Genomic DNA, 25,204 nt, shown 5'->3' with positions numbered 1-25,204 from the left:
AACTGGAAAGTTGAAATAGAGTATGTGAACAACTTCGAGGCATTTAAAAAAATGTTTTAAATTTATTGAAATTGTTATTTTACAATACAGAGTTTGATAAATTAGCACTTTCTAGTGGAAAATTATTATGCTGGTCAACTTCTCAGCAACTCTACCACTGTCACATCCTGCCTCTCACTATGAGATGTTGCCAATAGGACTTGACATTAACGGTACTGCTGATGGTTTTAGCCTGTTTAGAAAAGCGAAATCTCTGCCAAAATGACTGGGTAGGCAGCTTTTTCCAAGACTTATTGGTGACTGGGCAGGACTCTTACCCTACTGCAGCTGACAGGACAGATGAGTCACCTGCTGCACCTCACCGCTCATGCACTCCTGACCCAGGCAAGAACAGAGACTGCCACGTGCACACTTGGACATGCCCATTAGGTTTCATCTAAAGATAAAGAATTGTTTTCCAGTGAGAATAATCATTCACAGAACAATGTTCCCAGGGTCGTGGTAGAGTCCCTATAACTGGAGGTTTTGAAGATGTGATTGAACAGGGTGGTCGCTAATCTCATCTACACTCCCTTTCCCATGAAAGGTTGGACTAGATGATCTTCTGATGTCCCTTCCATACTGGACTGTTCTATGATTCTATGATTTATATGCCCACATGACCATTAGGATATGGATAATAAGTACAACTTATTTCAGAAAATGTTGGGTCCCCTAATTTTTCGGCACTTTTCTATGAAACAGCTCTTCACACAGGAATGAAGAACATTGTTCTCCAAGACTTCAGAGATGAGGTGAGTCCCAGGAGAAACCTGGGAATTTTACTGAGTATGGCAGACGAGGGCTGTTCCTTTTGCCCTACCCAGCACAGCTTTCAGATGCTGTCAGGGGATGCGACAACAGCACTGTGAAAACGATGTAAAGCCCAGAGTACCCCCAGGCTCACAGAGTCTGCTCAGTACTCCTGTGTGGTGCTGAGAGCCTGTGGGGCAGTAGCTCTGTGAGAAAGGAGATGTGAGAAATGTGAGAAAGGATTTATTCTGACTCTTTAAAACAAGCCATTACAGATTCTGTTGGAAGGATCGGCCCAATTCACTAAAATGTGAATTAATGCAAATTAATGAAATTCAGTATAATACAAGGCTTCTGAAAATGCCAAAAACAAACAGTGTCAACACACTGGAATAGGCCAATCCTTGTATTAGCCTTTTAACATTTAAATACTATTATCCTTAAACTTCTGGAAACAAATGATGCTGGAAATAATAGTAAGAAAATATTCATACTTATTAAATAATGAGGTAATCTTCACTAATAGCATCTGCAGACATCCACTTCAGTAACAATTAATAATGTTTAAGTGTCAAAACAATACCCATGCTACACTGGTGAACTGAGTTCTCTTAGGGTTTGAGCCAAGTTGTGGCACACCAAGATAGGCTAACAGTAGCTTCAGTGGACAGATATGACTGCCACATAACATCCATTTCAAATGTATAGTTAAAAACAGAAGAAAAGAATTCTTGAGAGGACTCTTCCCTGTATGAGAGATAATTTAAGATGATTAAGGCTATATTGGTGCCACACCAAAGGACTCTCAAGCATATTAGTGTACCAAGCAAATGGGTTTTTTTAAGGTATAAAAATGGCTTGTTTGAAACAAATTTTCTAATTCAAAGCTTGCAGTTTTCATTTTGGCATAACTTTCATCCTTCTCCTACCTTTACTTTTTGTCATAGCTTATGTTATTCTTTTGTTCTTTATTTTATTTTGTCTCACTACATTGTTTTGTCCTTTGGAACTGCTTTAACTATAGAGCAAGAAAACATCCTAGCTGCTATATTTATTAGGATCTCCCTACTATAAATGAAAAATTAATTTAGAATTTGTTTTGTACTTACCATGTGCCAAGAAGGATGGAAGAACTAACCAGAGCTATCAGACCTGCCAGCCCCTTGTGAGATCTGCTGCATGCTTAAGCTGCTAGGAGGTAAAAAACGAGAACAAAATTAAGGCCTCACTAATTAAAGACACAAGCCTTGGTCTTGTGTCTTTGCAAAATGGCCATATATACATTCAGTATTGAGTAACAAGGTTTCCAATAATTCCCTCCAAAAAGATGCTTTTAAACATAACAAAGAGTTAATCTTTTAAAGATAGTTTGTCCATTTAAGTAATGAGAGCAAAGGCCAAATAACGGAAGGAGGGACTCGAGAAGGACATGGCTGCTCAGTGTGTGCCATGTGAGGAAAAACTCTGAGCACAAAATACGGTATTTGCTCCTTTGCGAAATGGAAATATTTGAGAATTCCAGTTTAAACCAAGGAAAATGCCTGGAGACAAAACCCCAACTATTTTTGCACTCTTGGATGTCAGCTGAAAAGCAAAGGCCAAGCAATCTCAATCTATAAAGCTGAACTGAATCTGAAGAGAGACGTTTTTGACTCATGAGTCATTTGGTTTACGCCAGCCAGAGCACATCCACACTCAGGCTTGAAGCAAGAATTATGACAGATGTAGGAAATAACAAGCAGAAATGCTCTTCAGATGGTGCTTTCCAGCATGCAGTCACATGGAGTAAATTTAAACATTGCAGACACTTTTCAAAAATTCAAAGCAGAACGTGAATGCTACAACTCCTCCCTGACTTCAGTAGCTCAGCCCCTTCCTTCCAGGAGCCAGGGACCTGGGCATCATGCAAACATCATGCAGTTTTTGTTTCAGAAAATGATGGGGGGTGTTTTGCTGTCGTTGAGAGGCCAAAGGATGTCCAGAAGGTTCACAGATACAGGACCAAAACAAAGTGCTTCTTACACAGTTGTATCTTTCTGGCCTTACATTTGGTCCCTATCAGTACATTAAACAAATTATTTGGTTTTCTTACAGGTGAACCTGATTCCATAAGGTACCAAGAGGAGGACTGACTTTTGCTAACCATATTTAGCACAATAATTTTTAGATAGCTCAGGTCAGAAGTCCATTTAGTGCAGAACACTAAGATAATGTGATTTACCAGAGGATCAACCCAGTTATAATCATCTCAATAAATTCCCTTTCCAAAGTCAGCTTTATCACAGGGGAGTAGTATTTCTTTCTAGGCTGAGATCTGGGTTACAGAAGCTCAGACAAATTTTAGCACTAACAGTTCTGTCATGTACAGGACAATGATAGAATTAATATCTCATAAATGTCAGCATCAAGTTCTCATAAAATATAGGACTAATCATAGGGACAAAACTTAAAGAAAAAAAACCACCTTCCTGTGAAGTGGCTGTTATCTTCTACATGATGAGATGGGCAGGCAGATGCTTATCCACTCAAATACCAATTTCTCTCCTAAATCAGTTCTGTCAGTTCAAGTATTTTTCAATTATTTATCTTGTTAGTTCTTCTCAAAATGTTCAAGCTAATTTATTCTTCCTTTGAGGAACAGTATGAATATTGAATTTTAAAAGGTATCTTTCTGCCAGTCTTTCGGGAAGATAAATTTGCATTAATTACAATACAGTGACATTAGCTTCTTCAGGAAAGGCTTGTTTGGATTATTTACTGAGCCAGGAATACAACTGCCAATAAATCCATACATCTTATTTATATATTTACTAAACCATTCTTCTCACATTCCATTATCCTCTATCTTCTATACCATCTCCAAACCCAATGTAACAGTTTTTTGAGAAAGTTACAGGAAATCTATAGTTTGCAATCAAAAAGTAACTTATTACTAAAACAATGTACTTCCTAAGGTGTTCAAAATTGCTTTCACCTTAAAAGTATGGAAGTAATCCTAATTTCCAAATGCATTTATAAAATCCTGCAAGTACTTCAGCTGTTTATATCATTATCTCTGTGACAATGATATAGACACAAAGATAATAAAGATTCATTTTTTACTTTACAAGACTATCAACAGGTTGATTGTAAGAAACCCTTTCTTTTGTAGTTCTTATTTTTATTTCCTTTCATGGCTGTTAAATATACTTTTTCCATATTACAAAGAGCAAACAAATGGGCTTATTTTCTTAAATACCTGCACAGAAAAAGTTTCACCTATCTGTATAGAATTTTTTTTCTGCACTCAGTAGCATGCATAGTAGATAGTGATTCTGTCAGATCACTTAGATAGGTTTTTTAATTCTTATTTTTATAGTATATTTCTACTGTTATAACTCTAATCCAAATGGAAAATCACAACAGCACTGTGGTCATCTTCGTGTCCCAAGGACCTATGCAGTTATATCCCATGAGAATTCAACTTACTGGTTTGGTGACTCCTCTGGTTGTTCTGGTGGCACGTCAGGGCTCAGTAGGGTGAAGCTACAGGATGAGGAAAGGGACATGAGAAGTCCCTGGACTATGTTCCTGCTGCCAAGCAAGCTCATAGCAGCTGAAAACAAGGCTGCAGTGTGTGGAGCTTGCAGGCCAGAGCCAGCGCTTCTGACTGCTCACACTCCCAGGCACAGATGCATATCTGGTCACAGCTGTAGTTTGAAAGACACAGAAATGTCATTGCTTGTGTCTGTCTAGAGTGAAAAAGTGACCAAGAGCAAAGAAAAGGAGAACTGTGAAAGCTATTCCCTGTATTGGATCTTGTCTAATCATCTGCATATCCCTTTCATAGGATATTATAACAAATCCCTGATTGACATGTTCGCTAGAAAATAAAGACAATGCATAGACATACATTTTTACTTCCCCTTGTCCTCCTATCTTAAAAATGAAAAAAGAACAGTACTAAAGGGAAATGAAGTTGAATGATTGCTTTTTTCTCCCCTCTTTTCCAAGCGAGTGTGGATGTTACGCTTGCCATTTGCCAAAGCTGGGAGCTACACAAACACCCCTGCCAGGACCAGAACCATCCTCCACTGCTTTTCCTGCCCAGGGAATCTCAATGTACAAAGAGAAGTACAAAGAGAAGCAAAGAGTACAAAGAGAAGTACAAAGAGAAGCAAAGAGTACAAAGAGTGCTTCCTAAAACACCATAAAACCCCCAGTTAATATAAAAGAAAGGGAGATTTTTTTCATCATTTCTGTAAAGGATGGGTCCGTTTCCTTTTAAGAGTGTTTGCCTTTCGCAAACAATCAATTTTAAATTAAATGAAAATTCAAAAATGTTATATTGAGAAAATCTCAGTTTTTATTTCAGGCAGACCTAATTTTATTTTGACTTTTCATAATTAGATGGAGAACATGTTTTGTGATTGGAAATATATATAAGATAGAACATCAAAGAAAAGCTGCATATAAGAACTATCTATAAATTCTATTAAGGTAAAATTTGAGTTTTTCAGACTTGAGTGGACAGTTTCAACTTCAACAGGATCCTTCATTTCTGCATAATGTTCAGATATGATATTTTAAGGGTTGAAAATGCAGCTCATTATTCCAGCTTTACTAAAAGAATATTTGAGTGAAAAATCACCACGAAATAAAACTGCAGGCAGATGGGGTCAGGGCCATTTTGCATTAATTTGGGACAAAGGGAAGTGTTAATGTCGGGGCCCCTTCCCCCCTGCCACGTGGCCCTGGGAGAGGGGCCCTGGGCGGGAGACACAGGGTTTCCCTGCCCCTGGTCAGCCTCCTTCCCCGTTGGTTGTTTTGTGTTCCCCTGCACGGGCAAGGACCCTCGGGTCCCGGGATTGAGCAGTTCCTCAGCATAGCCCTGGCCATGCGGCTGGGGAAATAAACATCTCTGAAACATCTATCAAGAATGGACCCATATATATTTCTTTTCCACGGGCCTCATTGTTTGATACACGTGTTATAGCATCGTCACTGTAACACGTTTCCTCTCAGGGTCCTTGCCCTTGCCAAGCCTGATGCTGTTGGCAGCAGTAGCTCCAGCTAATGTAAGATTAATTTTACATTAATGGAAGGGTGGTGGGTAAACTTGCTGGTATCAGCCATTGTGCCTTGCAGCCATTAAGACATAAGCAGCTGCTGTGAGTAAAAGGCTGGTCGGGCTCCTTCTGGAGAGCATCTTCCTTCGCACCGCCTTGGCCTAGCTCTACAAAAACACCTCCAGAGCTCGTAACCATCAGTCACCCCTCACGCTTGCACATGAACCTCCGGTGTGAAGCGTTGGCACATGACTGAAGGGCTTTTTGCATATTAATCGCTAATGATTTGCTGTGCCTAAATCCAGGCAGCTGCAGGGATCGGCTCGCCCCTGCCCAGCCCTGTGCTACGAACATCACCCACAAGGAGGAGCCCCATTTACAAATAATTCATTAAGAGAAAAGATGAGAGTTCTGCCTTAGCCGTACCCAGGCTAAACAGATTAGCGAAGAACCACCTCTTGATGAAAGAAACAGTGGCGTTTTTTACAACTAATTTCCCATCAGAGACAAGATTCACCAGATAGGGGATATTTGCCTAATTACATTATTCCAACTTTTCCCAATTACAAGGAGAACACAAGTTTTGTGACTGGAAATGAACCCAAAGGGAAGAAACATCAAAGACCAACTGCCTACAACAAGAGCCTACAACATCAGTTATTTTTCCTTAGACTCATTTAATTACGATGCCAAGCACGTTTTGCCCAGGCAGGAGGGTGTGATTAAGTGAAACTGCTTCCCTGGGGACTACAGAATGATGCTGAAAGAAACAGTAAAAGTTAGTAGAAAGTTTTACACAGTAAAGTTACTGCATGAATATGCAACAGCAGTTTTCACTGTGAATTTATGGTGCTTATTACAGTATAACCCACAAAGCTTAGTTTCACTGAGCATTGTCTTTGTGAATAGCCTCATTACTATCTTACAGCTACAGCAGTATGGAGAAGAGTAGGAAGAGCAAGCGCACAAAGCCCTTGTGACGTTGTGACTTCTCTGGCTCGATTTTCAGGTGTACTGAGCCTTCTGAGAGCCACTTGAAGCCAAAAGGGTGCATGTGCACTCTGAGCCTGTATGGGCACGGGCTTTTGAAATTGTAATCCAAAGCCTGAGGTTTGCAAATTAAGTGACTGTGTTTCAAAACTTCATCTTGAGCAACTTACCTAAGGTTACCCAGCCGTGCCTGGTAGAATAAGGAACAAAATCCATGCCTGTCAATAATCAATAAAATGCTGCCAGATACGTCAAAAGAACAAGCAAGGATTTAGCTTGATCTCACTTGAGGAAGAGTTTAATTCAAGATTTCTTTCATCTAGGTGGGTTTTAGCTCAATTTTCAGCTCACTCACTTTAAAAGCAGAGTGTTTTTTCCTTCCTGTTTGTATGTTTATTTTACACACCCAGAATTCACAGTAAGGTAAGCAGTTTTCTCTCTTTCTTATCTGTCTGCTGCTATCTTGATTACTTTTCAGCATGTTTAAGTTGTTGCCTACTTTGCAAAATAAAATTACCTGAGCTGTTAAGACTTCAGAAAAAAATCTCACGGCAATATATTTATTTTCTGCATTCTTCAGAAACAAGTACCTTCAAGAGATTGTTTTAATAAAATGCTGAATTTTTATATTCTAACAAAATTCTGCCCTGCTATGATACTGGCTGGGAGGTCAACCCAGAAGGACACAAGCAATCTGGGGGTTACTAGAGTGAGCAGTCGCCAACAAATATGATCACAGAGCTAATGGGGGCAAGACATTGTGCTGGACCCCACACTTAAAACCAAGGAATACAACCAAGGAAGAACTCACTGGGAATGTGAAGGTCACAGGCAGCCTTTGCTGCAGTGGCCATGAAATGGTGGTGGATCCCACAAAAAGGGAACAAGCAAAATAGCAAGATTGACCCCTGGAGAGCAGAAAAGCAGGTTGTGGCCTCTTAAGAAATCTACTTTGAGAACTCCTGTGCAATGCATCCATAGAGAGAAGAGGGGACCAGAAGAGTCAGTTGAGTTTCAAGTATCACCTCCTCCAGCTTCAGAATGATCCATCTCAATGTGCAGGAAATCAGTCAAAGGCAAGAGGCAGCTGCAAATATGAGCAAGGAGACTGAACAAAGCTCAAACAGAAAAAGGAAGTGTACAAGAGGTAGAAGCAAGGACAGGTGAACTGCCAGGAATATAGAGATGCTGTCCAAGCACGTAGGGACAGGGCTGGAAAAGGCAAAACCCATCTGGAGCTGAACATGGTAAGGAATTGTGGACAGCAGCAAGGACATCTACAAGTATACCAGCTGCAAAAGGAAACAAGGGAAAACGTGGGCCTGCTGCTGAATGCAGTAGGGGACCTGGTAACAAGAAAGCTGAGGTACTTTTGTTTTACTGGCAAGGCCAGCCTTCAGGAACCTCATGCCCTGAAACCTGTGAGAAAGTCTGGAGCAAGAGGAAGAAGATCAAGTTAAGGAATGTTTAATTTTAAAAAAGCAATATTAAAGTCCATGGGGCCTTATGGGATGTATCCATACCTCCTGACAGTGCTGGCTGGTGTCATTGAGGCCACTCTCAATTAAAGATTATGGTGATCAGGGAAAGTTCCTAAACCATAGAAAAGAGTGAATGTCACTCCTGTCTTTAAGTAGGAGGACATAGGGAACTACAGGCTGGTCACCCTCATCTCTGTCCCTTGGAAGGTGATGGAGCAAATATTCCTGGAGAGCACCTCCAAAACTGAAGGACAAGGTTACTGGGAACAGCCAGCATGGCCTTTGCAACCACACAGCCCTGTAATACAGCGTAGGCATTGCTAGCAATGGGCCATAAGCTTTGTACTGAGTTTGCAAGGCCTCAGGATAGAGAGTCTTCAGGCTCGCTTTATCCAAACATCTCTTGACCTGCCTGAAGCTTTATTTAATTTGGTTGAGCTGAAACAGCAATTTTACTAATGGACCAGGGGGTTAAACATGAGAGTTGGACGAGATGATGCCCAGAGGTTTCTGGCAACCTCCACTATTCTGTGAAAGTAAAGTCTGATGAAATTCAGCTGGAATTTGCCTCCCATTTAAGAAATATACAGAGCATTTTTTTAAATTACTTGACTTCTTAAATAATTCCAAACCATTATTTTCTCCTTATTCTGACCCTCTCTTTTCTTGACTCAAGTGAAGGAATGAAAAGTAAATCTGATGCAACATGTTCAGGAGAAGTTTACAGATATAAAATGTCTTATTCAAGTTCCTAATTAAAAAAAATAATGGTTTACTTTAACTTAAATTTTAAGAAAAAAATAAAACTAGCAAATAATGGATTTGTAATATTGCTCTTCACTGCTTCTTTGAAGACTAATTCAGCAAATTGATTTGTTTAAATCTTTGGAAATCTATTTAAGCATATGAGAATTAATACACATTTTGAATTCATGATGTCTTTTGCAGACATTGTAACTTATGCTACTTCTTAGTTTTCTCTTACAAATACATCTGCAAAGACCTGTTTCTTGAGTAGGTCTATTGATTTTCTAAAATCAAAAGTAGATCAAAACTGGTATTTGCTCAAACATTATCTCTGTCCTTATTATTAACCACTAGCTTTTGGATTTTTACCCTTCTTTTACAAGAAAACTTTGAACTTACAATGGAAAAGATTTGTTCATTCTAGGTGTGTTAGACTTTTTGTTGGTTTTTTTGTTTGTTTTTTTTCAGCTGGAACAGGAAATTTTACTTCATATTTTACAAACTTTCATCCAGACCAATAATGCTTTTATTGTCATGGTATATATAGGATTGCCCATTAAATTATTAAGCTTAAAATCTGAGTCAAGTTTTCTATTTACTTTGGGTTTTGTTTTCCTGTTATGTTTTGCTGTCAGGTGTGGATGTATTACTGTCCCTGCTAATCAAGTGCTCTAGAATGCAATTTCTGCTTAGTTCAGTCAATAACTGATCAATTACTATTGCAAAGTTGAAATGTATGTTGCACTTATGTTCCTGGCAGGTTCTGCCCAAACAATCACACCATCAGTACAGACATAAGTCACTTCTACTAAATTTCCACCAGTGGAATATTCTGGCAACTAAATTTATCTCAGAGGAAGTTTCTGGAAATGAAACACCCCCAAAAGTCATCCTAGGATAAAAATTTTAGTTCTCTGCCTATGAAGCTGCTAGGCATCATGTGATGCTCCCAGTTTTGCAAACAATTCAGCCATCTCATTATTTACTCCCCTCTTGGTAGTAGTTGACCCAGTTGTCTTTGATGGACTGGCAGGATGTCCAAATGCCTTGAGGACGTTCCATTTAAGGAATGCACATGGACATGCATTTGCATGCTTGCAGCATTGTTCTTCTCTTGGGTGAGGGTGATTTAAGATAGACAAAATGAACTTTATGTCTTCAGGACAGAAGCATTCACCTGGGGTATGGAGAACGAGAAAAACTTGTTGAACAAGGGAATGCCACAATGATTAGCATTCATTTGGGCAGCAACTGGTGGAATGCAGAAGAGCAAAACTCCCAGTTTGGCATTTTAACAACCCTGAAAATGTCAGCATGTAGTTGCTTTTAACTGCATTCTAAGCCAAACTTAACTTTTTACGGTCTACAAGCATAGCCCGAGGGCTCAAAAAACCTCTGAAAAAAACCACACAGGCATCATTCAAATTAGAAGACTGACAGAAAAAGAAAATAAGTGACAAGTTCTCCTCAGCTCTGATTTTCTTTCCTCTTAGTTTTTTCTGATCTTTTTTCTTTCATCCTCACTCACAGCTTTCTTTCTGTCTTCTGTACTGAGGTGACATTGCAATGTAAAAATCAGGAAAGTACTGTTTTGTAATGTGCACTGCACACATACATTTGTTTTGATGACTTGTGTCTCTGTTTTCATATTTGCACAGAAATGGTAAAGTAAACTTCATTTAAAAATCAAAACAACAGCAGCTGTACTTTGTTCAGCTTTTGTTGTTTTGGGTTTTTTTGGTCTTCAGCTTAGACATTCAGTCACTTCTGATCTCTTGATCTCCCATTTGTTTTTTTTTTTTTTTTTTTTTTTTGCAGGACCATGTCACAAACCATAACTGCTGCAAGACCTTTCTCTTCATAGCCATCTCTGACATCATTCTGGCTTACTGTGCTGCCTTCTGCATTTGTTTTATGACACACACCTAAGTTTTCTTTCATGTGTGCAATTTCAGCTTTAAAGACACATTATGACAGGCTTTTTCTCCCTTACATTTTCCTACTTTATCCTGAATTTAGATTCACACTCTTGTATTTCTGTGTACTGTTGAAATAATCCACATTCTGTTGCTTTTCTGAATCTGTCTCCTAACTTCCTATTGCCTTTCTGGTCACCGCTTCACAGCTTATGATGGGCTTTTTATGTCTCTTCTTTAGCTAGACAGATCTTGTGGTATTTTGGGGTTTTTTTTAAGAGTTAGTTGCTGCAGCAAGTGAGAGTTTCCAAGCCCTCCTCCTGTGCATACCCTGGGAACACTTGATCTCATATCAAAGGGACTTCTATGATTCTCTGACTTCAGAACTGAGCTTTTAGTATCACTGCTGTGATACATTTCAAATGCCCCTTTAAGCTGCAGCATTGAGAAGTAAGACTCATAACACTCCAATACTTCCATTTTAATACAGGTTAGCAAATACAGCAGACATCAGAATTGTCTTTTATCAATTTAGTCATGATATATTTCAACTGTTTGAACCCTTGTCATAACTCAGGCAATTTTAATCCCCAAAATTTTGTATGATACAGTGGTTTTAAAATGCAGTACTTAAATCCAGCTTGAATGCTTGCCATCTACCAACCTGGAGAGCCTATGTTATTTTTGGGCCCTAATCTTGTATGACCTCCTCTCCTCACTGCATTTTTCTGCCAGTTGGATTTTCACAACAGTTCCTTACATATTCTTCACAAAGTAGCAGGAGTAGTCAGCTCCTCATTCCTCAGCTGCAAGAAGTGTGTCTTACACATTGATTCTATAGAATATAGATTCTTTTCACCTGTTTGAGCACAATTTGGCATGAAGTTACATAAATACGGTCCAAACATAAAAAAGCCCCAAATACTAGAAAGACAAAGTGTCTGTCAAAAATCTACACATTTTTTATGCTTATCTGTCTGACATTGAGCTAGACAGCTTCTCAGACTTTTTTTGTCAGTGTTTGCTAAGCAGTGAATGGTACTTTATTGCTCATTTCTAGATCAGCCTCAGAAGACAGACGCAGGACTGCCTTGCATTGCCACACTACAGTGCTGCCAAGCCACCCGCTAGAAGACTCTTCTGCCTTCTGTACTATCAACTGTAAGTTCAGGCTCTGTTTTTCCTTAATTATTAATATTTCAGCCTTTTACAAGCTAGACTATTTTGGTAAAAAGACATTGTCTCTTCAGTTTAGGGTATTTTAATTCTTTTTCATGTAAAGGGGGACTACGTAAAGGCCTGGATCATCCTTTCTGTAGAGCTGTTCTTAGGATTGAGCTTTGTAAAAGAATAAATAGAAGAACATAGATTCCTCTGATCAGCTGTGTTGGGAGCTTTACAGATTCCTACTTAGGCAAGAAGGAATGCTGAATGCTATTCCAAGTGCAGGCTTCAGAGGTTATGCCAAGGGAACCGTATGCTGCTTGCTTAACTGTTAACACTGGCAGGGCTTTGAACAGGGCAGACAAAGGCAGTCCTTGGTGTAACAGCAACACGTCACAGCGCACAGCAGTGACATCCTACACACCATCTGCCTAGGTCAACACAAAAGATAACACTGGCATTTGAGATGCACTTCCACATACCTTAAGAACCAAAGAGCAAGAACAAGCCCTTAGAATAGGGTTAATTACAGGTACATTAGGTACAAGACAATAAAAAACCCAAAGTAATTATGCAAAAGTGGCAGATGCAAAAACTTCAGGACTACTGTACCTGAAGACCCTGGAAAAAATGTTTAAGATTTGTCTCCAGAAAACACCTAAGTGGAGCTACCTATGTGTGGACAAGGTGACTAAATTTCTGTTGTGCTCAGTGGAGTTGAATGTAGGTGTGGAATGGGCTGAACAGCTGAGACTCCACAGCATGCACTGAATGCATGGACAGCTGGACTCCACCGCCTGTAACAGGCGCTTCAGCACTCAGGATGCAGCACACACACAGAAGCACCCAAGTGTCTTAAGAAAAAGCTGGTAAGGGATCTGCCCATAAGCAACAGTGTTTATACATACACAGGAAAACAAACACCAAGTTTTGCAGGGACATTTGAGCTACTTCCAGAGTAGCAGGGAGGTAGCTGCACTCATGTAGCATGCTGTACAAATGAATACACTTCGCTTCTTAGCAAGAGTAAAAAATCCCTATCAAACACTACTGTGCTATGGCTGGGTCTTCTGTACAGCACTCAGGTTTTGTTAAGAGAAAGATTTACTTTTTCCCCCTCTAGAAGAAGCTGCTCCCAGGGAAGCAACATTCATTCCTCTCCCAGCTGCCTAAACCTGGGAACACTAACGAGTTACTATTAGCCATTTAAATCACCTTGCATAAAATCCACAAAATCCTGGAAAATGGTATTCTCGTTATTAGCCCAGCTGTTGCACCACCACAGTGGGCAAAGTAGTACTAGAGATGAGCAACAGGAAAGACTACGGAATTAATGACTAAAGGCTTATAGCAATTTTCACAGACTCATTTCATTAATATACAGAGCTTTTGAATGAAACTATGCTTAATGCATGGCTGTGTGTCAGCTCATGGGTGCTTTCCTGCTAACATCAATGATCTCCCTATTTATTAGGCATTTTCCCTGTCTTTCAGCATCATGTGACATGACATGATGTCCAATTAGACAGCCCTAACTGGATTGTTTTTGCAATTAAGATGTGAGGCAATACATTAAAGGCTACCTTAGTACACATTGGATATTAGAACTGACCAGTTTGTTCATAATGCTATAAAAATAGTTTGGCATTCACAAGTTTTATTAAATAGGATTTTCTATCTAGGAAATCTAATAGAAAGTCTATAAAGCAAGCATAATTTTTGTGTTCAGAGAAAGATTGGCCATGAGGAGAGTGAACAGTCTGCTGTGTAAAACATCCCCTGAAATCCATAAGACTGATTACTTACTTATCCAGACTAGGAACCATAGGAACAGATACATACTTCGCAGTTCACCTTTTTTTCCCTTCAACACAGAAAGAGATGATATAGGGAGAACAATCCTAAAATAGTCTTGTACTGGGTCACCCTGATTTTTTGAGGTAGAGAACTTTTAGTCTACTCCTTTTATTTGTTAAGTTCTAAAAAAAAAAAAAAAATCTAATTTCCTCTTAATCGCCACAAACAAAATAAAGTACTTGATTATCACGGTATATACTGAATGGTGCCTGTATTTTCTTATGCTGTTTTATGTAATCCTGGAAAGCTTCATGACTGATTAGGTGGGTCATTTGCAAGAAATGCCGTTTCAGAAGACTTGCACATTGATCAATACATGAGATAAGTTGTTTGGGTTTTTTTTTACCCTCAGACCTTGCAGAACAGGTAAGAACAGACCATTTATGCATCTCAGATTGCCTTTGTTTTTGCCACCAATGCCCCGGCCAACTTATACTTCATTTGTGATCCAGTTATGAAATTCAAGTTACCCTTTCCTTCTACCCAGAAATTTATTAGTAATACTCAGGAGCAGCAAATAAAACAGAAGGTGTAACCAGGATTGTAACAATAGGCCTATCTATTGCATTGCAAATACAACCCTGGACTTGCCGCCACCACCACGTTAGTGGTGTGAACAATTAATACGGAAACCTGTCAAGGAAGCTTTTGAATACAGCCCTACCTAAGCTTCAATAAGAAACAACACTCTTTGTACCACTGACATGGGTAGTTTGTCACCATTCAGATAGACGGGATGCCAAACAGGACAAAAGTTCAAATTAGTTTGACCATTTAAAGGATTAATTACAAGATTTGCTCTGTTATTATTTTACCCTCTACTAAGAAGCTACTTCACCTAGTAAAAGCAACTCAGCAACTAGTTTCAAGTTTTTTTACAAGACAGCAGCTTAAACACCAAAAATTAGTCATAAATAATGTTTATTATCTAACTGTTTACAATAGGGTAAAAGTAAAGTGAACTTATGTGTTTCCTCAAAGTATTCCAACTCCACAGATTTTGTTTCTACTTATACAATACTGAAAAACAATCAGGAGCTGCACAGGTTTCTCACACAGGATCAAGCATATCCACTAAAAGATGCCAACTCCACTGGTCTCCCAAAATGCCTTGTGCTAGCACTGTTCTTGGACTGCTGTGCAGCAGCACCCAGACAGTGTTCAGCAGCCTATGCCACAAAGGCCTCTGGTGCAAATCAGACAGCAAACTTTTTTTTGTTATGAGACCAGATAAGATTGCAACAGGGAGCTTAGGTCACCATAGATACCTAGAGGGATAATTTCTAGTTCTATGCCAGGTAATCTCATCACAAATAGACTCCCCACTGAGGAAGAACAGAGCATCTTAGCCATTCTGCAGAGCACTTATCAGAAATAGTTACAAAACATCCTCTCGTTCCAGAATTGTTCTAAGTACAGGGACTCATGTTCAAGAATCTAACTACAAACAGTACCTCGTGTTGAGACTATGCTCCTTGGTGTAGGTCACGTTTTACAAGTCTGCTATATGCAAAACTCTGCCCTGCAATGAGGAAATGAGTGGAAAGTGAGAATATTTAAGTTCTGTACTCAAAGTCATACACATAGAGGGCAAATGAACATCGGAGCAGAAGTCTTAGGAGAAGCAGCTGTGGGAGCTAGTGTTTAGTGGAAAGGAGGCTTAAGGGAGACCTTATTGCCCTCTACAACCACCTGAAAGGAGGCTATAGACAGGTGAGGGTCAGACTTTTCTCCCATGTAAAAAGTGATACTGCAAGAGGAAACTGCCTTAAGTTGCACCAGAGGAGGTTTAGAGTGGATACTAGAAAAAATTTATTGATGGGTGGCCAGGCATTGAGACAGGCTGCCCAAGAAAGTAGTGGAATCACCACTCATGGAAGTATTAAAAAAAACCCATGTAGATGTGGTGCTTTGGGACATGGTTGAATGGTGGACCTGGCCACGTTAGGTTAACAGTTGGACTCAATGATCTTAGAGGTCTTCTCCAACCTTAGTAAACTGAGCATATAGAAGTTACCACAAGAGTAGCTGTAAAATACTGCCAAAGGCAAATACAATACACATACCACTGAACACAAGGGAACAGAGTTAACAGAGCCTTAAGCTGAAAGTACAGGTAACAGATGTCCCACTCCTCTCTTACCTAGTATTACTGTTAAACTGACACACTCATCTAGAACAGTTTCAGAGATTAAGGTGAAGCTTGTGCTTACTGTCAAGTTTCAGCCATCCTCCCTCATTGAACCACATTTGCAGCTGTGAAATCCTTATTTGAAAAAGTAATCCCAGCATCCCCTCACATACACAATAACCATACTTTCTGCAACGCAACACTGCAGAAGACAAGGCAAATGTGTCCTCAGCCTGTGGCACAAGAGCTGTGTCTGTTTAGCTCACCATCAGCTTGTTCTTATCCCAATTTAATCTGCACATATTTTAGACTGTTTATGAAATGCTGTACTGCTCTTTACAAAGTACAGTACACAGCTTTAAGGTCTGAAATGATGCTGCTTCCTCAGAAGCACTGGCCCTGAAGGTACTCATGAGGTGCTGGGAACTGAGACATGCAGCGATATTGATGGAAGCATCTGAGCATTGCTGCCTGGGGGAGGCAGCACCCTCATGCCTGATGCAGGGTGGCATTGAGCCTCACAGTGGCACTGAAGAGCTCTGAAGTTCAATTCTCAGTTTGTTTCCATTTATACTTCACTTTCATTGGCCATCTGATATATTCATAACAGGGGACACACAAAAGAACAAAGTCCCAGCAGAACAGATATCACATTCTACATCAACTCAATACACGTGGATTTCTGCATAATTGATCATTTTATTGGAATCTGTTAAAAGATGTTTGTTCACATCACCTGTTCAGCAGGCAGTTATGCTGCTTCTGTTCACTGCATACATACTGAGCAAGTCTCCAAGCAATATATAAATATTGTCTGACCCCATACTTAAGTATCTTTACTACAAAAAGCAGCTTTTCCTCAATAAAGTTGTATCCATGGGACCAATGTGCATTTCTTCTAGCTATGACTTGTACCAAATCTGTATCAACAACCATAGGTTAAATACATCAATGCATGTTAATAGAGCTTTAACAGTAAAAAAAAAAAGTAAGAAAGTTAAATACTGCAACAGCGGAGATACATACTGCATTTGAATGATAGAACATAGTCTGTTGACCTAGTTAATGACACAGTCACCAAAACACAACATACAGAAGCAATGTCAACAGCCAGTACTTGTCTAAGCATTTTAGAGTTCCCCTTTTCCCTTCAAATAAAGAAGGGTTGTGCACATCTTGAATGTGAACTTAGGTATCATTAACCTTACAGCAGTATTGAAGCTGATAAAGGTTAGGTAGAGACACACTAAAGCTGCAGGCCACTGAGTACACATAGCATTTGTGAGTTTGAGAAGCCAATGTTTACTATAGGACAGGTTCATTGTTCAAACTAAGTGCAGCCTATGTAACAGCAGCATTAATTGGCAAGACACACTTAGTAGAGAATGCCACTTTAGAAACCTAGTATATTTCAGTTAATTGAGTAAAGTGTTGATTTAGCTAGCTATAATGAGGGCTAGGGAGGTATTTTAACTGAAACACCTTGGTAAAGTGAAACAAGCTGACCTTCATTGTCCTCTAGTACCCAGGAAAAAAGGTAAATGTGTTCTCTGTGTCATCAAGGACTAGTATTTCAGCGGGCATTTCAGTTTTTAACCTAGGGGTAGGTTAAAATAAATCTGTATACAATGTAACATACCTAAAATAGATGCAATGATGACCAAGTAGTTGTCAGTCTCTACTTTTACTATTACAAGCCCAACAATTTTGGCACACAAGTATAGCCAATCTTTTAAGCTCAAATTCAACCATTCCAAGCCAGAGAGACCCATTTCAGAGATGGCTCTGGGATAGCATTCTGGACTGTAAAAGCATGCATATACCAGCTGCCCAGAAACACACAGCTAAAAGAAGTTGCTAGAAATAGCCACTGAACATACACATGCATGCCAGTGAGTTTCCCAATTAAAACGCTATTTACAAGCCATACTTCAATTTTTTGTAATTTGTAGTTTTCAACCCAACTTACACATATGAGTTCAAGTGAAGGACAAACAATACAACCTTTTGAAATATCCAAAGTGAAAATGAGTGCAAGTTATAAAGCTACAAAGAGGTTAGCAATGATTTCCAGGTCTTTTCAGGTGAAAAATTATTTACTAGATAAGCAACGCCAGAGAGGGGTGGAGTCCATGAAGGACATAACCTTTAGGTAAGCAAACACAGCCTCAACCAACAATACTGACTTTTTGAAAAGTCTGCAAGTTTCTTTATACTGAAAACTGAAGTCCTCCACAAAGTTATCTGGTATCTTGCTGCATGTTGTAATGTTATTGCCCTACAAGTTGTGCAGAAACCCACAGCCAAGTATTAATGCACAAGAAATTTAGAAGTTACCGTGCATAAGATATGATTAAGCTGTATCAGAATCTCAGGTATTGATTATGGCTTAGACCTGCATTGAAAGTGAACACTCAGACAAATATCCTTGCATGGATGACATTGTCCATATGAAAGTGAGACAACTTTGCTACACTGAAGACTTACATGGTTAAAGTGACCTTCTGCTTAGAAGAAACAATAGACAATATATTCACAGATAACCATTGCAAGAATTAGCCCTGTAAAAAATTCAACAATACTTTTTACTTAAGTGTATATATTTGCAGATATTTTATAAGCAAGCTGTTTCTTGAACAGCCAGATATTTGACAGTTAATTCTTTATCCTACTTCCTCCCTCAACCAAATTTGCCAAATTCAAGACATTGTTCTAGCAGCATTCATGAAATCAATAGTGCAAAGCTGTTACAAAAACCTCTTTTCCCAAGCTATGACGCACTTCAAGTTTTGTATTAGGTCAATAGCACTTCCCATGTATTTAGAGCTCTGGGGAAAGGCAGGAACAATAGATATGCTGAATCTAGCAAACAAACAATTGTTTGCCAAAGGCTTTTTTGTATTTTATTTTTGGGTGGATTTTTTTAAATTTGCTGCTCATACTGGCCCTTGTTACAACTTTGGTAACTAGTTCACTGCATTAAATTCACAATTCCTCATTTTGATATGCACCTATAACATGTGAATTGAACTGCACCACAATAATTGTAATGTCATCTCTATACATTCGAGCCAGCTCTTCAGGAAGACTAAGCATCTTGGACAGTCGCTCATGATCCACTGTTCCAAACTCATTGTTACCCACTGCATGACGTATCAGGTGAGTTGCTGCATTCTGATCTTCGAATACTGAAGAGATTCTTGCTCTCCTTTCTGTTAAGAGACCATGCATCTGTCCCAAAGTTACCTTATAGCCACCAACAGCTATTGGCTGCTGGTGGTGAACACCAGTGAGGTACTCCCCTACAATTCTAGCTACATCTTGCCTGTGCATTGTCTCCCACAGCCCATCTGTGGCCAAAACCAGGAACTTATCCTGTGGCCGTAATTTGTGATGTATGACTTCTGGTTCAGCTGTGAGGTATGGGGGAGTGTAATAGTTTGGAGGAATAAACTTTGTATACTCATTGTCATTCAGCTGATCTGGGCCTGATTCTATTACTCTCTTTTGCAGTTCAATACTCCATTTAAACTTTACGTCACCAAAAGCTCTGAAAGGCATCAGGAGACCCAAGAGACGATCTTGTTTCACAAGACTCTTCTCTTCAGACTTTGGATGCTCCATTTTCACACGTTCCACTTCATGTTCATTTTGTGCATTGTGGTCATAGGACAAATTAACTGCAGACCAAGATCCATCTTCTTCCTGAACGCCAAGCATCGCCCTACTGTCACCTGTGTTTGCAATGTGCAAGTCAACACCATCCACATGAGCTACACAGGCAGTTGCACCAGAAAATGCTACTCGCAGTACTAGGTAGTTGAGAAAAGAATTAGGATCTCCTACTTGAGCTTCCAAAGAAATATCATTATCAAGCCTCTTAAAGGCATTAATTAAAGCTTCTCTCACATCAGTAGTCTCTCCACTGTTGAGATCAATCAGCTCCTGCCAGTAAGTTCTTAGACTGTTGAAGTAAAGCTTGGAAGCCTCTTTGCTAAAATAATCATTGGGATGCTTGTGCCACTGTAAAATGGGCAAGAGAGCTCTGCCACTCTCCACAGCATTTTCTATTTCAAGTAAAGTCTCATGAGGTAACAAAGAGACAGCAATGTAGTAAAATAGTCTTTCACTGACAGCTTGAGCACAAGCACAGCCTGCGTGGCCATCAAACACACCCAGAAGCATCCCTCTCGTCTGTAAACAAGTGGCAGCACTTCTCCGGTCCTCTATCGGAGCATTAGCAGGCAACTGGTTGCTATCGAAGCCAAGAACAGAACTTACATTTTTACCATCAAATTCTGGGACTTTGAAACTGTATTCATTTGCCTTCAGAATGCTGTTGACTTGTGGAGGGGTGAGGTAAAACCTCTGTGGTGTAGAAGCATAATCCCTTGTGTGAATAAAGTGATTAAAGTGCTCCTTTGGCCTATAAAGTGCCGCGAATTTCTTCTGCGGTGCATATCTGAAGTGACTGTGAGCAAAATGAGATGACAAACAACACAGATGTCTATGGTGGCAGTAACACGCAGTACTGCCTATCCTGCTAATCTCACAGTTACGAATCAATGGGAACAGATGAGCTGGTGCTGGCATGGCATCAGACAACAATGGCAGCCTGGAGCTTCGGACTGGAATTGCTGAAAGACAAGAGAACAACTATGCTTAGCGGGACAGCTAACAGATTTTTTTTCCCCAGAATTCTGTTAAGATGTTTACAGCTCCTAACCGAGTTGCTTATTATATAGAGTTCATAGCTTCAAAGCACTTGACAAAAGAAAGGCATTACAAGGTGCTTGTTTATAGACACTACATTGGGCTGTAACCAAAAATCTATACCATACTTCAGCACAGGTATTTTGGCTCTTATACCCACTCAGATAGCAGGCATGAAGTGAAAGCATCACCCAGACAGTCAATGAAGCTTCAAACAACTTAGCACAATGGTTAGCATGGAGCACTCAACATAATTGCCACAGGACTTTTACAGCTATTTGCTTTCCTGGTGATTTCACAGCTGACAGAGACAAACATGGCACGCAAGGAAGAAAACTCTTTCTATAAGGCAGAAGAAGAGAAAGCCTCTAACAGGAGGACTCAAGAAACAACTCTGAGATGACATACAGTGAAGACTGTTTAGACAACAGAAGCAAGCAGTAGGTGATAGAGAATGGATATTCTTTACACAATCAGAAGCCAGTAGCAGGTTTTGTTTCTTCTCCCCCCTTTCACATGTAAAACTTCAAACTTGTGTGACATATACAAAATAGCCACAGCAATCTATGCAGCAACTTTCTAGCTTAAGATATAAGTACAAGAGGTAGAAAGGAAATAATATATATTTCCAACAGCTACTCCATCCCAGTAAATTTTAAGATTACAAAGCACTTTAAAAAGCTACTCAATTGAAGGACTGTATGCAAATTATTTGCTTCCATGTCTAGAACACAGGCTTGCACAATACTCTAATTCAGTGTTAAGATAAACCACTAGTATCTGAAAAAATATTCTACTGCTACTTGCCACATCTAAAAGCTTTCCTTACGTTTCACTTCCCTGAAGAAAGAGTATGCTAGTGTACCCTTTCTTGTCCCCATTTACATACCAAATCACAACATCAGTGAGAGTGCCTCTCAAAAGCCTTATTCACTATGCCTCATTATCAGGAAGTCTTTCACAATGTAATACTTGAGAAACAATTCCAGAGTGGAATGGAGTTGAACTGTGCCTTGTGTGAAGTACACACATTTAAGGCAAATTCAATTTTCGCTTTTATGATCAAGTTTCATCATAAAAGCTTTTTCTCAGAAAAGACCATTAGAAGGCTTACTGCAATCATAAGTACTAATCTATCAGCACTGCTAAATGTCATATTGTTTTACTGAAGAAATGGATATTGCTGTGTTATGCAAGGTGCTTCAGCTACTAAATGGATTTTTCAGCCAAGCAGGCATACCAGTATTTCAGATGAGACTCAACCCCACTAAAATAGGCAGCAAGCCCAAATACTCAGCCTAAAGGATCATACAACATAGGAGAAATTGCATTTTGCAATCACCCCATTCCATAAGCTTTCCATAGCTTCAGCCATAGGATTCTGATCACCTGGACCAGCTAAGAAGTGTCTGGAAACATATGAAGCTTTACCCCATTCTCTCTGTTTCAAAAAAGGGCAGCAAGTCACATTCTTCCCTCCAAGCTTCTTTGTTCTTTTTAAGTAAACCAGATTGGAGCCCATTTCTCTGTTACATGACATGTAAGTGCCGAAAGCAGAGCAGAATTTGTGTTGCTATCACTCCACTGACTTCCCAGTATTAGTGAGTGACTGTTGTATGTTGACAAAGACTCTCCCAAATCTCCCACTGACAGCTGTGAAGACTGGAGTTTTCTGTTGTGCAGGTACCAGGAAGAGCTTGGGCTGTAGTCCAGACACCCAGCAGCAGTGAATTGGCTCAAGCTTCCAGATGCATACTGAATTTATGTTAGCCATTTGCTTCTCCAGTCCAGGCTTCACACACACACACACACAGCATGACAGCAATAGACTGCAACTCTAAATATAGATTTTAAATTCTATTCATTGCCTTCTAATTATATGGGAGCTATTTTGGTAACAGTTATGCATATTTCTTCACGTGACATTGAAAAGCAACAATTTTGCTTACAGAACAGTAACCTTAAGGTTCTATGGATGTGCCTGGCCTACAGCAGCACCTCAGTTTCAGTACTGGTCTCCCATTAGACTCCCACTGAATCAAGTTCTCCTGACTGCTCAGCATTTGTGTTCAGTGCTGACCCACAGTGGTGCCTCAACTGTTCTGACAGTTTTGTTGGTCCATGATGTAGCAAAAATACAAATGTATTGCTGCTGTAGCAGTTCTGCAGTGCCAGCAGAGAATATTTTGCTGATTTTTAATCATTAGTTTATCAAATGTTACATGAAATCCAAGAGAAAGTAGTAAAAAGTTGGCCTCCCATTTTCCCTGGCTCTTATCATTTACAGTAGATCTGTGTCAGTTTAAGAGATCAGTCTGTTTCACATACCAGATTCAATAATTCCAAGTTGATTAAGTAAATGCATAATTCCAAGTGTCCAAACCTGAATGGAAGTTAGTCTCCCCCATTCACCCCCACAACACAGATGCCCCAAATATAACCAGACACTTCAGCTACCCTTTAAATAATTAAGATCCCAAGATCATTATGGCTGATCAAAAGATGGCAGAGAAGAAAAAGAATTAGAAATTTTACAGTTCAAGCAAGATTCATTAAGATAGTAGAATCAATCCAGTGTAAACACCTCCCCAAGCCCAGAGCAGGGTACAAGTGTTATTTTTCAAACTGTAAACATATTATGACCAATAATGAGTCAGATGGTCAACTAAGGGGTTTTGTAGTACTACACTAAAAAAATAGAAAAGTGTTCCACTTTTCTTTAATAAAGGCTCGTTATAGCCATTCTATAAGGGCTAATTGACACTGCACAGACAGGTTCCTCCAAAACACTGCGCCATGGCTTCGGGTAAAAACACTTACTCGGGTGCCTTTCCTACACCTGACAAACCTGAATGAGCCAGCTGGAGAGGACGGGGAGGTGGGGGAGGAGGAACAATAAGCATTCAACACAAGCAGCACCGTTAATCCTTCCCTTCGGCTTCGGCCCTCAGACACAGCCCAGCCTAGCAGCCCCTTCCCGGGTCCCATCCGACCCCCGAGCCCGTCGCTCCACGAAAGGGAGATACATACCGATCCGCCTGGGCCCAGGACATACACACATTCTCCTGTCACAACATGAAGCCGCCAACATCCATAAAGCAGAAGCCCGGGGGGCGGGGGGAGAAGCAAGGCAGAGAGTTTGTTAGAGAAGACGTAGAGCTCCGGCACGGAGGTGGGACGGCAGACAGGAGGAGACACGCACACACAGCCCTTCTGCGGGCGCACGGCGCCGCCACTGCCGCTCGCCCGGCGATGGGACCGAGCCAGCTCCGCAGGGACCGCCCGCACCCGCCGCCCGCCCGGGCACCGAGCCGGCCCCGCTCTCCCTTCCGGCAGGGCGAGGGGCAGGGCCCGCCCGCGCTGCGCGCCGCCGGGCGGACACCGCTACCCGCTCAGGCACTGCGCGGCCCCGACATGGCCGCCCCTCCCCAGCTGCCCGCCCGCCTCCGGCACGACCACCTCCTCCTCCCTCCGCCCGTCCCGGGCACAGACCTGGGCCTTTCCCGGGCGGCTCAGGGAGACGGGTAGAAGGGCCGTGCGGCGCAAGAAGAGAGGCGGGTGGAAGGACCGCGCCGCCCCGAACGCAACCACTGCTCCCAGACCCCCCGACAGCCACCGCCTCACGCCCGCGGCCGCCGCGCCTTATAAAGGGCTCCGCAGCGCGCGGCGCGCCGCCTATTGGCTGCTGAGGAGGGCACGTGACGCGGAGGCCGAGGGAGAGCGCGGGGGGCGGGAGGAGGAGGGGGCGCTGCGTGCGCGCGCACCGCGCAGGGGCGGGAAGGCGCGAACGCGCGAAGGCGGTGGCGGCGCGCGGTGTGCCCGCCCCCTCCCCCGAGGTGTGCGTGAGGGGAGGGAGAGGCCCCCGGCGCGGTTTTCCGAGTGGGAAACGGGGCCGTGGGGGTTTTCCTCTGAAATGCTCGTGAAGGGTCTTTAACAGGTACGAAGCACGTTAACTCCACAAGAGACCGCTAAAGTCTGTTCCCTAAGCCGGGGACCTTTCTGCCCTGAAAAAGCCCCCCACATTCCTTCGGTCAGGAGTCAGAGTCACAAAACTGCTGACTGTTACGGAGACCGAATATGGGAAAATGTCTAAATTTTGTAGGGCGTATTGGCATTTACTCTGAATTCCTTTTAAAGAATGGTGCTCTGGTGTTTTTTTCCCCCCTTGAAATGTTCGAGTTGACTTGAACAGTCACAAAGCATGTTAACTCCGCAAGAGACCACTGAAGCTTGTACAGAAACGTCGGGGTTTGGGGTTTTTTTTTATTAATTTTTTTTTATTAATTTTTTTAAATTAATTTGCCCCGTGGAGATTCCCGGGTTTTTTTTTTATTAATTTGCCCCGGGGATTCTCCAGAATCCCTC

At 41.0% G+C, this 25,204-nt stretch overlaps 1 protein-coding gene across 4 annotated transcripts; it reads right to left on the bottom strand.

Annotated features, from left to right (window-relative positions):
* Positions 1–16,805: 16,805 nt before the first annotated feature.
* PDP1 (pyruvate dehydrogenase phosphatase catalytic subunit 1) lies at positions 16,806–24,479 on the bottom strand. Of its 4 annotated transcripts, none has more exons than XM_048286678.1 (3): positions 24,332–24,479; positions 23,870–23,904; positions 16,806–20,763 (listed from the first exon to the last, which is right to left on the bottom strand). In XM_048286678.1, exons 2-3 carry the CDS (start codon positions 23,898–23,900, stop codon positions 19,112–19,114), a joined length of 1,683 nt encoding a protein of 560 aa, XP_048142635.1. In that variant the 5' UTR covers positions 23,901–23,904; positions 24,332–24,479; the 3' UTR covers positions 16,806–19,111. The 4 variants fall into 4 exon arrangements, with proteins under 4 accessions (XP_048142635.1, XP_048142637.1, XP_048142636.1 ...); XM_048286680.1 differs by having other exon boundaries at positions 23,870–23,877; XM_048286679.1 differs by lacking the exon at positions 23,870–23,904.
* Between the last annotated feature and the right edge of the window lie 725 nt (positions 24,480–25,204).

The sequence above is a fragment of the Corvus hawaiiensis genome, chromosome 26, assembly GCF_020740725.1.
Source record: "Corvus hawaiiensis isolate bCorHaw1 chromosome 26, bCorHaw1.pri.cur, whole genome shotgun sequence".
Classification (NCBI taxonomy): domain Eukaryota; kingdom Metazoa; phylum Chordata; class Aves; order Passeriformes; family Corvidae; genus Corvus; species Corvus hawaiiensis.
This window is presented reverse-complemented; position numbering and strand designations above follow the sequence as displayed.

Coding starts and splice junctions, on each gene's coding strand:
- PDP1 (XM_048286677.1), bottom strand. CDS start 23,930: ATGTTGGCGGCTTCATGTTGTGACAGGAGAATGTGTGTATGTCCTGGG. Junction 20,764..23,869: donor TCCTGGGCCCAGGCGGATCG/GTATGTATCTCC, acceptor CTTGTCTTTCAG/CAATTCCAGTCCGAAGCTCC.